The 15586-nt window shown below is 40.4% G+C and overlaps 1 protein-coding gene across 2 annotated transcripts in view; it reads right to left on the reverse strand.

Moving 5' to 3' along the window:
• LOC130267272 (histidine--tRNA ligase, cytoplasmic-like) overlaps positions 1–15586 on the reverse strand; it is a 93793-nt gene that overhangs the window by 45295 nt on the left and 32912 nt on the right. For both annotated transcript variants that reach the window (XM_056516738.1, XM_056516737.1), the window contains exons 5-8: positions 11517–11612; positions 8091–8210; positions 5953–6060; positions 3295–3393 (exon numbers count right to left, since the gene is read on the reverse strand). In XM_056516738.1, coding sequence (XP_056372713.1) covers positions 3295–3393; positions 5953–6060; positions 8091–8210; positions 11517–11612 — 423 coding nt within the window. The remainder of the gene's footprint in view (positions 1–3294; positions 3394–5952; positions 6061–8090; positions 8211–11516; positions 11613–15586) is intronic.

Consider the following 15586-nt stretch of genomic DNA (forward strand, 5'->3'; position numbering starts at 1 on the left):
TGTGAACGGAAAATCTGCTTGAAAATTTCTGCCTGAAGAATGGCGTTGCTCAATCCTTAGGCGGAAATACTCGAGGAACACATTGCAGTCTATTGGAGACTGCAGTGTCCGCGCGGTCCTGAATCAGTTCACGCTGGCCGCACTCACGGAAATTTTCTGCCCGGAGATTCGGCAGTGTGACCCTAGCCTAAGTGTGCCGATTCCATAGGTTATGCCAGGGGTTGTAGGTTGCTGGGTTATTCATATAACACCAGATTCTTATCTCTCACAAGATAATATCACTTTCTGCTCTGCTATTCTGTTGGTTCAGCGACCAGAAAAAGCTTTTGGTGACACTGATGTATCAGCTCTCACAAAAACCGAGCAACGGGTGTTATCTCACGGGAGATTATATCAGGAGATTGATGAATACACTGCTTGGAGTAAGAATAAAATAGGGGAGAGACTTTGTAGCACAGATCAATGTGTACTTTATCACAATGCAGCTGATGGAATATTATGCATCTCTTGCATCATTACAAGTGCGCTCAATCATTACACACTTCAGCCGGGCTGCACAGGAGATTAATATCTGCCCCGCACAACTTAATCTATACCTGGCAGGGCTGACATTAATTTGTGGCATGCCCACTTTGTACTGAGTAATAGTTGTACCTTATAATGATGAATTTCTGATCGCCGTCTTGTTACCAGAAAAGGTCTCTGCAATCACCCGAGATGATTTATTCCACTATCTGGTGACACACTTTTGAGCACTGTGCATGCGTCGGGGTATAAATAAGAACAGATTATAATGTGCGCACATAGCGCTATTGATCGGTCTCATGCTGCAGTCTATTACTCCAAAAATCCCCTTCTGCGTATTTTTAGGCTTCTATCACCTACGCTATGAAAATGGCTTCATGTATTGGTGATCATACTTGTATACATGGAAGACATCGTAGCTGTGGTCACCTGTGGTAGTTTGCTAAATCACAGAAGGACAATGAAGGATGGGAAATCCCTCATATACATTGAGAGCATGCACGCTTTAAAAAGACCCTGGACCAGATTTACCAATCTATCTGCAACAACAGACATTACAAATTTAGACAGACTTGATGTCGTAAATCTGAAGACTGTAAAGTTAACGTTTACATTAACTATTTACTTAAAGGGGTACTCCTGGAAAACTTTTTTTTTTTATCAACTGGTGCCAGAAAGTTAAACAGGTTTGTAAATTACTTCTATTAAAAAAATCTTAATCCTTCCAGTATTTATTAGCTGCTGAATACTACAGAGGAAATTCTTTTCTTTTTGGAACACAGAGCTCTCTGCTGACATCATGACCACAGTGCTCTCTGCTGACACCTCTGTCCATTTTATGAACTGTCCAGAGTAGGAGAAAATCCCCATAGAAAACATATGCTGCTCTGGACAGTTCCTAAAATGGACAGAGATGTCAGCAGAGAGCACAGTGGTCATGATGTCAGCAGAGAGCTCTGTGTTCCAAAAAGAAAAGAATTTCCTCTGTAGTAATCAGCAGCTAATAAGTACTGGAAGGGTTAAGATTTTTTGTTAATAGAAGTAATTTACAAATCTGCTTAACTTTCTGGCACCAGTTAATTAAAAAAAAAAAAAAAAAAAAAAGTTTTCCACTGGAGTACCCCTTTAAACATGCGCCAGAATATGGTGCATTCTTTGGCAAATCTAAGACCACACCTCTTTCCTGGGAAAACCTTTATACTACGGACATGAGTGAAAAGTGCCAAAAGCCTGCATTGTTAGTGTGGTGGAAGTCCCTTAAGATGTTTTTTGGCAAAAGTTTTGCTAGAACTGCACCAAAATTCTAACACATTTGCTATAGTAAATCTGGGCCACTGACTCCATCTTAAAGGTAATGTGTCGTCAGAAAATGACCTATTGTGTAGATAAAGTTTTTACATTAAACATTTTTATTTTGAAAATTTTGTTTTCTAATTTTTCATGTCAAATCTGTATTTTAAAATAATCCTGAACTCTTTTAGTTTTTATTCTGGCCACTAAGCCTAAAAATAAGCTGTCCTTTCCCGGTATGTAAAGAAAACTTTTCAGCAGTCTCATCATTATCATCAAAGGCAGGATCACAATGACAGGTAACACCTTTATTTAGATAACGCAGGTTCCAGCATTCACTATGGGTAATGGTGACCCCTGCACAGGTCACAGAGCATGCCTAGCATAAAAGTCAATTAGTCAGCTCCAGACAACAGGTTCCCAATGTCCATGTGACTGAAAGCACAGCTCTATATACTTTTAACAAAGCAGAGCAGAAAGTTGGGCAATGTCTGCGCCATTATAATGTATCATAAATAAAAAATAAATAAATAAATTACAAATTAGAAATCAAATAACAAAAAGAACATATTGTATAGTATCTAATGCTAAATATTAAAAAACAAAAAATCTATAATGCATATTCTCTTAAATTTAAGCTAGCATTTAACCCCTTAAGAACCATTTTTTTTTTTACATTTTTCTTGTTGGCATTATGGAACTAATAATTTAACTTCTGCATTAATGTAGCAACATAGGCCCAGATGTATAAAACTGTGTGAGAGAAAAAAAATGGAGTGATTTTTCCACAGCGACCAATCACAGTTCTGCTAACAAGTTCTGGTAAACTGAAAGCTAAACTGTGATTGGTTGCTGTGGGAAAATCTCTCCACTTTTCTCTCACAGTTTGATAAATCTGGGCAATAGTGTTGTTTTTGTAGGACATGTAGTTTCTACATGTGACAACGTGATGTATGTATTTGCTAATGTTTCTATTTTATAGAGAACAGGCAAAAAACAATATGCATATTTGTAGCAGATGTTGAGATGGCCAATTTAATATGACAGTTAATTAAAAATATAAATGTCAAAATGTTCTTTTTTACAACTTTTTTCTTTTTCTGGCCACATCAATTTTCCATAATGGATTCTTATGTGCCACCATATTGTGCCAGTGCATAGAAATACGCACAGCTATCTGTCAGGGTAATGGTATTCCCAAACAGGCTTTTACTAGACACTGACCTTTTTCTTGTCAACCCTGTCAATCAGCATTATGCGTGGCACTGAACAGGTTAACTGTCTAGTTCAGAGTTGTCTCTGTTCTGACAGCTACAGTGGAAGTGCCGGTGTGTATTGCAGCTGCCCTACCATATGGCAAGAGCCGCTGTGCCAAGCAAATAAAGAGGTCAAATGCCTAAACCACCTAAGGCCCTCGATGCAGTATTATATAGATTTAAAGAGCGGTAAAAGTAGATAACCACCATAATATACATTTACCTTGCCCAGCTTGTCAATAGAGGTGCACACAGTTCTTAATTTGGCCTCTGGAACACCACATGTTGTAAGAATTCCATACAGAAGTCTTCTGTCATTTACCTGGTAAAACCCAGAACATCCACCATAAGTATAACAACGTAAATCATACAAATGTGTAATAAATCATACAAACTTATCAGCAAATAGGTTGTTATTAGGCTAGTTTCTAATACAAAAGATTTCTAATACAAAGAAATACTGCATGGGTGCAAAAGGCAAGCCAGGTGCATTACAAAAGAAAGAACAATAGAATTTCAAGAAAGGAATTTTCTGTCCACATTGGAGCTGCAAACCAGCCACCGTTCCTACAAACACACTAGAGTGCATTATACCTGTCCCTCCCATCCACCCTATTAATATTCCCCTCCACATTGCTTGGGCACTTATATTTTAATTGGAATTTTAAGGGAAACTTGTCAGACCACTGTTATGCCTTTATACTTTATACTGAGAAATAGCTTTCGATACATGCCCCTGTCAACAGTGTCCATATTAGCATTATGCATAAAAAGTCCTGATCTTCTGAGGAGTCATACAGTCCTGGTTAATATATTCTATATTCATACAATAGTCTTCCTTAGAGCCCTTGTAGTGCAACCACAGTACTGATCACTCATCAATCCCAATAATACTTTTATTCTAAAAAGTTTTTAAGCAGATCACTGGAGGTATGCTTTGAAACACATGGGGAGTTCTTTTTCAGGCTCTGTGGCACTAAAACTATAATGGAAAATGTAGTGATAGTGGTCTACCCTCAAACGTAATACAATTATCTCATATCCGTAGGATAGGGCAAAAGTGTCAGTCAACGATGGACAGACTAGGATCCCCATGATCTTGAGAACAGGCACCTGAGTCGCACTTTGGAATGGAGTGGCGATCCGCACATGCACAAGACCATACCATTTATTTTTAATGTAAGTGTTGGAGCTAGCCAAGAACAGCACTCCGGCACTCCCATAGACAATACAAGGAGCGGCCGCAGGCACGTGCGACCCACCGTTCCATTCCAACAAGAGTCTCAGGTCCCTATTCTCAGTGGCTGAACTACCGCAATCTGAAAATGACTCCCTATCCTGTGGAGAAGGAATAAGGGTTTTAAGTTTAAATACTACTTTAATAGAACTGATAGGTCCCAGACTATAAACACATTTAAAGGGGTTTTCAAATTCCACATATTAAAGAGTTACTGTCATTTATATAAAATTTTCACAAGTCGTGTTTAGCACAATGCAGGACTAGTATGGCAACAGTTTAGTAGGGGTCCTAATCAGGTCACTAAGCATGCCAGTACACCGGTGTCTTCCAACCAGGGTGCCCCCAGCTGTTGCAAAACTACAAGTCCCAGCATGCTAGGAGTCATAGTATTGCAACAGCTGGAGGCACCCTGGTAAAATACACTGTCAATAACTTTCAGCTGCATAAAACTCTCTCCCAATTTCCTCCACAGATCCTGAAAAATTGAGGTAAAGGGTCCCCCAAAATGAATGAAACACACTGTACATGCACAGCCAGTGCACCATTGTCTACTTAGAAAACTTTGCCAACAATTTTCTCCTATTCTAGGGATCTGTGGAGTACCAGCAGTGGGACCCCCACGATCAGTTAGCTATCCCCTATTGTGTGGATAGGGGACAAAATGTTGTGTACCAGAGTTCCCCTTTAAAGGGGTACTCCCATGTAAAACCTTTTCTTTTTTTTTTTTTTTTAAATCAACTGGTGCCAGAAAGTTAAACAGATTTGTAAATGACTTATATTAAAAAAAAATCCAAAAAGAGAAATCCCAAAAAGAAATGCATTTCCTCTGATGTCATGACCACAGTGCTCTCTGCTGACCTCTGCTGTCCATTTCAGGAACTGTCCAGAGCAGAAGAAAATCCCCATAGCAAACATATGCTGCTCTGGACAGTTCCTAAAATGGACAGCAGAGGTCAGCACCTACACAGCCCCTAAAAAGTACTGGAAGGATTAAGATTTTTTAATAGAAGTGATTTACAAATCTGTTTAACTTTCTGGCACCAGTTGATTTAAAGGAAAAAAGTTTTCCACGGGAGTACCCCTTTAAGATGGAATACTCCTAAATGGGAGATGTATGCAAATGTACAGGCAAACAGTTGCATATGTCTAGGAGGTATATTCAGGGGCACTGTTCAAACATAGATCAGCAATTACCCTAATCACAAATAGACGCCCCAAAAATATAAAATTTGTGCAGACCAGAAATGATCAGTACAACTATTTACTCATACACCTTTATATAGTCAGAAAGTATGAACTTTCAGTGCAGGATAAAAGGGTTAACTAGTTGCATCTCAACAAAAAAGTAAACAGAAAATTCAAGGGAGGGAATACCCTGAAACAATGCCAGCCTGTGCCCATTAAAAGTCTGTTTGTCACATATAGAGCATTATTAGACTTTGCTATAAAGACTCTTGCAGTGCACAGCGAAAGAAGGTGCTGTGTCAGAGCGCTCCAAGAACATTCCATTTATTATCAATTACACATTCCCCTAGAAACAGCAGAGGATGCAAAAACGTACCAAAATGCACTGCACAAAACATATGTATTTAGCTTTATTCCATTAAGTGTGATTTTTATTTGTTTCAGATCAGCACTTACCTTAATGAGAAACCCTCCCAGTTCCAGCTCACTGAGTATCTCATACATAATCTTCAGACACTCGGCGTCAGGGAGCAGAGGGTCGTAGTGTCCAGCAATGTCAAAATCCTGGCATGAATATGCATGGTGGGATCAATAGAGACAGGCCAAGCGATAAAAGATAGATGGGGTCAGATTTTAAAACTCATACATTTTAAAGTAGGTAAAGAGCATTACAAACATTGTTTTTAGAATGCCAGATGATTATAAAGTATATTATGTACAAAGATCCGCGAAATGTCACCTTCTAAAAATAGTCTGCATACAGTCTAAGTAGATTATCCCATCCAATGATATGGTCAACATGTTCTGTATATGTTCATTTATATGTATGTTTAACACCCTGATTAAAGCAACATTTCAAAATCTTTTACAACAGCTGAGAATGTTCCTGTGTTTTTTTTACAACATCTTTTGTGCAGACCTAAGCATCCTGATAGTAACAGACAATAAGCAAACTTTGCACCGTCCGATTCTGCATCAATACGGTTTTTCATTTGTCCCAAACGTCTTCCTAACCCCTAAAAATATATATTCGCATAACACAGACTGTCAGACGATACAATGTTTGTTTGTTGCTTATTACTATGGGTGTATACAGGTTGGCAGAAGCTTTGCAGTAATATAATGACTCAAAATGTTCCTGTCGCTTAAAAAACAACAACTTTTGACATGTAAAAAGTTTGGTCTGTTAAGGTCTGGGTGTTAAAACTCCACTATCATTAGATAGAGCCTGGAGAAGCGTGCAAATAAGTGCTTTAATTCCTGTCTCGCTGCAGGAAACGGCTCTTTAGACTTATAATAGAGAGCTTCTCCTGCTGCAAGCCGGAAAAGCAGCAAACAAGAAAGTGAAGTATTTTTCCCGGCTCTATCTAATGATTGGTGAGGGTCTGAACACCTTAACCAATTAAAACGTTTGACATATCAATTTCTTTAAGTTGCAGGGGCAACACGTCAAGTTTTGATCGCACCAGGTCTCACTCCTGAGACCTAATGCAATTGCTACTTATTAGCTGAGGAAGTTTGCCGCAGTGTGCCGCTCACTCTTTATATGTCAATCAACTTTGACCTTTTATGCAGACATGTACAAAAAAAGGTTGGATCTGCTGACTGGCAGGAGAGTGGAGCTCACTGCTGATTGCTTCCCCGGCTAATAACTAGGAGTGAGAGCCAGTATGTTCAAAACTTTTGACATGTGGGCAACATGTCAAACGTTTTTTCTAATAACAGCTATCCCTTTTATGCCTACTGAGCGTGAGCGCTCAGTAGACACAAGCCCTCACGTGACCAGCGACGAACATTCAAATTCACTCGGTGGGCTCACCTCCAGCATGCAGTTCAGCAAAGATAGAATCTGGTCTTCAGAGGGACCGGATGCCAGACTGAAGGTAGGTCACTTAATCAGAGACCCCCTTGTCTCCTGTTCACCCGCACTATAACCCAGAGTAAAGCGCTTACTGTATGTTAACTTTAAATAGGTTTTCTTAAAAAAAATTTATACAAATGTAATAAACTTGGGTGTAAGAGCTTGACCTGGAGTGGCTTCTTGCCCCTTCTTTTCCATCAGCTCATTGCAAATTTGGCCCAGAGCTGAAGACTTTATGAACAATGTGTACCCCCCCCCCCCCCCCCCCAATATGATTATTTCTAGCAACCAGTCTGTTTTAAATAACATATACTCGAAAAGGGTAGCACCAATTTCAGCATTTTTCTATATCTATCTTCCATGGTCACTGGCATCCGATGATGACCAAGCTAAGGCAGCTGCACCCTGAGTGAATGTATGACTGGTTGTTGAGTCAAACTAACCAAAACAAATGAGAAGAAAACACCAATTTTGCCCAATATTTTTAGGCAAAACTAGGACTTTGTCCTGAATATTGATGAAAATACTCCATGTTAAGCCTGCCTATAAAACACTTCACCCAATCATTATTTTACATTATTTCAGTTGCTTTTCACTTCCATCAGTGTATGTCGATAAAAAGGTGTAAAGGAAGAAAAAATGAAAGGTACCCTGTACAGCACTGATCCAACAGTTCTTAGACAAAACGAGGTAGGAGAGATACTAGCACTAGAATAATAAAGTATATACTTACACATTGATAAAATTCTCTGTAGCGCCCCCTGCCTGGATTGTCCCGCCTGTATACTTTAGAAATTTGGTAGCGTTTTATGTGGCTGATTTTATTCATGGCTACATAACGGGCAAAAGGAACCTTGGTTTATGGGGTCAAGGACTTGTATATACTTACAGAGGCATTATACTGTAAAGTCAGCAGTGCATGCAAACATCTAAATTACTGCTTGTACCACAATACCTACAAAATAAGAATAATGAGCAACCTATCACTGATAAAGACAATACAACGAGTACATAGTCAAGCAGCCCTGTCTGCTTTAATGCTAGATAAACACTTATTTTTTCGCACAGTTTTATGTGAAAATTTTTTCCTTCAAAAAAAGTTTAAGAGTATATGAAATGCTCAGATTGTGGGATTACTGGTTGTGCAGCCATCAGCTACCGCACATGGTCAATGCTTCATGTGGCAGCTGAAATTTAACACATACCCCTGCTACAATGGGTACAAAGTCAAGCAGCCCCCGTCTGTCACCATCAAGCATTCGGAAGGAAATCAGACCATGTCGATCAAAACATAGAAGTAGAGGGCTGGGAAGTGAGGATTGTCAGAACATTTTAGAGCTCCAGACAACCAAAAGTGTAACTTTTAAAGGATTCTTTCTGACAGATCCCCTTTATTCCTAGAAAACTTTCTAAAAGCAATAACAAAACAGAGCTAATACAACCGTCCTCAGATGGTGTGTGGTATTAAAACTTAGCTACACTAACAATAGAACAGAGCAACAATAGAACAGAGCTGCAAAACCAGACCAAACCTCAGTGGCGTTGCGACCGGGGTGCGGCCCGCACCGGGTGACACCATCCTGATGGGGTGACACCAGGTACGCCCCCGGTCCTCAGTTGCGCTTTCTCTGTACTAGCACCACCCCCCCCGTCCTCACTTGCGCTTTCTCTGTACTAGCACCCCACCCCCCCGTCCTCACTTGCGCTGTCTCCGTACTAGTAGGACCATCCACCCCCCCCCCGTCACCTGCACAGTGAAGCGGCCTGCGCCCCCACGTCTTCTGTTGCGCCGGCCTGACGTGCCTCCGCAGGGCCGCGCAGGAAGATGTGACGTCACTCGCAGAGCGCCCGGAGAGAAGGAGCGCTGCGCTGGATGGGTGGATGAGTGAGTGTGTGTCTGTCTCACTCTCTCTCTGTTTGTGTGTCTCTGTCTGTGTGACTCTCTGTGACTGTGTGTGTGTGTGACTTTCTGTCTGTGTGTCTCTCTGTCTGTGTGTGTGTGTGTGTGTTTGTGTGTGTGTCTGTCACTATCTCTGTCTGTGTGTGGCTCCCTGTCTGTGTGTGACTCTGTCTGTGACTGTCTCTCTGTCTGTCTGTGTGTGTCTCTCTCTCTGTGTGTCTCTATCTATCTGTGTGTGTGTGTGTCTCTGTGTTGTGGGTACGTGGTTTTTTTTGTGTGGGGGGGAGGGGGGGTTTGTTTGAACCAGCAATCTAATGTGGGGAGACTTTGACCTATTGTGGGGAACATGCAAGGGAACCTGTGGCCTAATGGGGGGAAACTACTACCAAATGTGGGAAATCTATGCTACCTAATGCGGGGAAACTGCTACCTAATATGGGGAAACTGCTACCTAATGTTGGAAAACTGCTACCTAATCTGCGAAAGCTGCTACATAATGTGGGAAAACTGCTACCTAATGTGGGGAATCTGTGCTACCTAATGTGGGGAAACTGCTACCTAATGTGTGGAATCTGTGCTACCTAATGTGGGGAAGTATTATGGGTGGTAATGTGGGTAGTATTATATTTAATGTGGGTAGTATTATATTTAGAGGATACAGTGTTTGGCAGGTTTATAATAATACTTGTTTTCATATAGAGGATGAGAATGCACTGACATAGTGAGGAGACGTCTGGGCGTCACATTCTACAGACAGAAGTTTTAGCTGGAACAAGTCCTGGCGGTATGTACCATCTGAATTAGATAAGGAAAGACTATAGAGAAGACGTCACCTGTAGTCACTGATATCATTGTGTATTCTCCTCACTATGTCCTATCAGAGCTGTAGTCACTTGTAAGTTCTACAGTTATGGTGAGTGAAACTACAACTCCCAGCATAACCTCACCACTGCATAAAGGGGTACTCTACTGGAAAACATTTTTTTTTACTGAACTGGTGCTACAAAGTTAAACAGATTTATAAATTACTTCTACTTAAAAATCTTAATCCTTCCAGTACTTATTAGCTGCTGTATAAGTGATTCACAGGAAGTTCTTTTCTTTTTTAATTTATTTTCTGTCTGACCACAGTGCTCTGTGCTGACACCTCTGTCCATGTCAAGAACTGTCCATAGTAGGAGCAAATCCCCATAGCAAACCTATCCTGCTCTGGACAGTTCCTAACATGGACGGACAGAGCAGTGGACAGACTGGAAAGAACTACACAACTTCCTGTGGAGAATACAACAGCTTATAAGTACTGTAAGGATTAAGATTTTAAATAGAAGTCATTTTAAAATCTGTTTAACTTTCTGGCACCAGTTGATATAAAAGTAAATTTTTCCAGTGGAGTACCCCTTTAAGTAATTCTGGGAGCTGTATATTTAAATGGTGAAAACTTCTTTAACACTTTCCCATTCTGTGGCAACTGGTTTATCTGATTATTATACTGGAATTTCTCACAATGCGCTACACCAGTGGTGTCTGTCACAACAGGCTAAAAACTTACTGGGGGGGGGGGGGGGGAGGTATGGGGTGACACCATTTTCTACCGCACCGGGTGACACCAACCCTAGCAACGCCACTGCCAAACCTGTAGACAAACGTGGTGCAGTTTTATGAAGAAATCTGCTCTAAATTTTATAACGTTGGAACCCGTTTAAAGGAGTACTCCGCCCCTAAACATCTTATTCCCTATACAAAGGATAGGGCATAAGATGTCTGATCGCTGGGGACCCCCGCAATCTCTCCTAAAGCACCCGTTATCTGGTGCATGGAGCAAGCTTTGCTCTGTGCCTGATGACTGGCGATGAAGGGGCCGGAGGATCGTGACGTCACAGTCCCGCCCTCCTCATGACATCTCACCCCGCCCCCATAACTTGCATTAAGGAGGTGGGTGTGATGTCATGAGGGGCGGGGCTGTGACATCACAATCCTCTGGCCCCTGTGTCACCAGTATCAGGCACGGAGCGAAGCTTGCTCTGTGCACCAGATAACAGGGGTGCTGCAGGAAACATTGCAGGGTTTCCCAGTGGTGGGACCCCCGCGATCAGACATCTTATCCCCTATCCTTTGGATAGGGGATAGGATGTCTAGGAGCAGAGTACCCCTTTAAAGTTATTACTGACTTTTTTAATGGAAATCTAAATTCTTCCATTTTGAACACGCTTGTCCACAACCTGCTAAATAATAATGGTTTACAGACTTCTAAAAGGATACAGTCAGATCATAACGCAAGGACAGCTGCTCTCCTCCTTGATCTTTCAGGTCATAGATCAGTTTGGAGTCTTCTCCATATTTCCCAATCAGAGTTTCCTACAAAAAAAAATTGTTAAGCAGTTCAGTCACATCAACAAATCTGCCAGGACACAAAAGTGAGATGGACAAAAGCTAGTGCTGTACAAAAGGGAAAAAAAGGTGTAAACTTGAAAAACAATAATAAAAAAAAAAGTTAAGTTTTCTTTTTGAAGATTCTATTGAATAGATAGCATACTTTGTTATGCTTTTCCATCCTTAATTTTGTTGTGGTAGGCTGACGTATACTGAACAAACAAAGAGGTCGCTCTTTTACCTTGCAATGGAAGCCTATAGACACGTTTAGCATGCACGCTGGGAGCTTTCCCGATGTACATGCTAAATGTTTGGAATAAATGCAGTTTTAACCCAGCCTAGAAAAAATCAATTTACTTATCCTCCTTCTCCCATAGATACAGAAATATCACCCAGAGATCCTGACATGAACACAACAGACAGCACAAGACTTATTTCCATAAATGACATGAGCATTGAATACAAAAGATGAGCTAAAGAATTTGAAAGAAAAAACAATACTGTAAACTGCTGCGCTAATCCATCATCTCTTTCCTCAAAGTGGTCGTCTATAATGATGCAAAATAAAGTCGACCCTTGTACAGACAAATGTATTCAGAGAAGAGGGACTTCACTAAAGGCAAACTAGGCCCTGCAAAAGTCTGATCCATAAGATTTATTAAAGACCTTCTATCCTACAGTCCAACCTAGGCCAATCATGTGCAAACCTCATCATATCCCATCCTGGGCAGGAAATTCTGCTATTTGTCCTCAAGAACCTTTCCCCAATACCAGCTTTTTGGCAAACATGTACCCAATTCTGAAGAAAACATAACTTGAGTGTAAAGTCACGTGTGAGAATTGAAAAAAAATAAAATAAAATAAAGCGCTTACTTTTCACATAAACCATTACACTGTTTGGCTGTGCCTAGTATAACAGCTCAGCCACATTCAAGTGAATAGGACTAAGCTACAAGATATACCACAAAAGTACACCCCTTTTAAATCCTATGGTACAAAAATGATGACAGTTGGTACTTATATAGATTTGATTTTGTATTACTTCTAAAAAAAAATAAATCAATCATAAATACATGCAGGAAAATTTATACATTTAAAATTGCCATTTTCTGACCCCTATAACTTTTTTATTTTTCCGTGCATGGGCCGGTATGAGGGCTCATTTTTTGCGCCGTGATCTGAAGTTTTTATATTGATCGGACTTTTTGATCGCCGTTTAAATTTTTTCATGATATAAAAAGTGACCAAAATACACTATTTTGCATTTTGGATTTTGTTTTGCATGTACGCCATTGACCATGCGGTTTAATTAACGATATATTTTTATAGTTCGGACATTCCCGCACGCGGTGATACCACATATGTTTATTTTTATTAACAGTTTTTATTTATTTATTTTTTTACTATTTTTTTGCAGTGTTATAGCCCCCCCTAGTGGCTATTACACTACACATACCAATCTCATACACAGATCATTGCTGTGCATTGACACAGTAAATATCAGTGTTATCGGTGGTCGATTGCTCAAGCCTGGATTTCAGAGACGCAACGGAGGCAGGTAAGGGGACCTCCACTTGCGTTTTAGCTGATCGGGACATCGTAATTTCACGCGATGGTCCCGATCAGCCTGACTGAGCTGCCTGGAAGCTTTCACTTTCATGTTAGACACGGCGATCAACTTTGAACGCCGCATCTAAAGAGTTAATAGCGCGCGGCTGGTTTTTAGCCCAGGGTGCCGGTTGTCATTAACCGCCGGGCCTGACATGACCCAGCGTTATATACCGGGACCGGGCGCACAGGTGCGTCCTGCGTCCTTACAAGGTTCATTGTGTTCTCCATTACCAGTTCCTCTGGCAGAGAGTTCCATAGTCTCACTGCTCTTACAGTAAAGAACCCCCATCTGTGCTGGTGTAGAAACCTTCTTTCCTCTAGATGTAGAGGATGCCCCCTTGTTATAGATACAGTCCTGGGTATAAATAGATCATGGGAGAGATCTCTGTACTGTCCCCTGATATATTTATACATAGTTATAAGGTCTCCCCTAAACATTCTTTTTTCTATACTAAATAACCCTAATTCTGATAATCTTTCTGGGTACTGTAGTCCTCCCATTCCTGGTTTTAATCTGGTTGCCCGTTTTTGAACCCCCTCCAGCTCCACTGTATCTTTCTTGTACACTGGGGCCCAGTACTGTACACAGTATTCTATCTGTGGTCTGACTAGTGATTTGTACAGCGGTAGAATTATTTCCTTGTCATGGGCATCTTTGCCCTTTTTTATGCACCCTATGATTTTAATTGCCTTAGCATAAGCTGCCAGACACTGGTTGCTACAGGTAAAGGGGTACTCTGGAGTAAAATATAAATATATTTTTTTTCAAATCAGCGGGTGCTAGTTCTACAGATTTATAAATGACATCTATTAAAAAAAAAAAAAAAATTCCAGTACTTATCAGCTGCTGTATATTTTAGAGAAAGTGGTGTAGGGTGTAGTTCTTTCCAGTCTGACCACCATGCTCTCTGCTGACACCTCTGTCCATGTTAGCAACTGTACAGAGTAGGAGCAAATCCCCATAGCAAACCTCTCCTGCTAAGGACAGTTCCTGACAAGGACAGAAGGACAGATATGGCAGCAGAGAGCACTATGGTCAGACTAGAAAAAACTACATAACTTCCTCTGGAACATACAGCAGCTGATAAGTACTGGAATGCTTTTTATTAGTAGTTTACAATTCTGTATACATTTTCTGGCACCAGTCGATCTGAAAACATTTATTCCTCTGGAGTACCCCTTTTAAATTTACTTCTAACAAGATGAATAGTATAGCATCTCATGCTATTTAGTACCTTCAAAAAGGTATATTTGTAATAAAGGTGTATGGACTGAACCATATCAAGACTGTAGTAATTTTTTTAAGTTTTTGCCTTCTCGGAGAAATCATTATTTTCTACAATTTTATATAAATAATGCCTATGATCTAAAAATCCCATTTATGCTTGTGTAAAACATACATCTATCTATTTTTAGGAATGATGACCGATTCCTCAGTACCAGCACTTTCTTAAAGCCTTCACTACACAGCTAAGCTGCAACATATAGGTATTTATGACATTAGCCTTAGATATATTTTCACATTGTCTTCCGCTTCAGAGGTATCAAGGGTCCTACGTATTAGCATATTTAGGGGAAATAGATATAAAGCGGTCATCTAAAGGATTTTAAATCTGGAGCCTATAATCCATTATTTATCCCGATATCACATTAGGTAAGTTGTGAGCATGCGGCGCCCTTGGACTCTTTCTGGGTAATTATATGTGTAAATTACTGTAGTCTGTCTCTGGGGGATGTGCCTGGTACTTTAGCTTGTAATACATTATTCATTCTTACAGTGTTTTTTGTTGACTACACGCTGACTTGTTGGCTTGCGCCAGATATTTATGCCTATCATTTTAAGGTTGGCCAAGTAACCCTCCAAAAGTAATTACACGGAAAATGTAGGTTTAATTACACTGTAAACATGACTGGATTATGCTGCTCCATCATTTTGCTTTAGAAGAACTGCAGTCTACTTTCTTTGTTTGCTGGAGAGAGGAAGAGCCTGCATTTCTTCAGTTTAGGAGTTCCATTGGGGCTTCCAACAAGCCTTCTAGTATATTTAAAGGAAATAATAAATCTCTTTGTACAGCGATCATTGCTAAACAAAATACCAAAACCACAACAGACCCCATTATCAATGAGGGCCATCAGCAGTCATATTAATCTATAAGAAAACACGTGTAAACGGTTATAGTGTGAATAGGACCCAATCTAGGCCAACAGATAATTACTGCATGCCGTGTATGTAAGTGATGTCAGCAGGGGCACTGTTTTGGCAGATACTTCTGTATATGCGGTTACATGCAGCAGCTTTATTTCCTGTGTTGTTAACCCCTTTCAGCCTCATATTGTACTATTATAAG

Source organism: Hyla sarda, chromosome 4 (assembly GCF_029499605.1).
Source record: "Hyla sarda isolate aHylSar1 chromosome 4, aHylSar1.hap1, whole genome shotgun sequence".
In the NCBI taxonomy this organism is placed as follows: Eukaryota; Metazoa; Chordata; class Amphibia; order Anura; family Hylidae; genus Hyla; species Hyla sarda.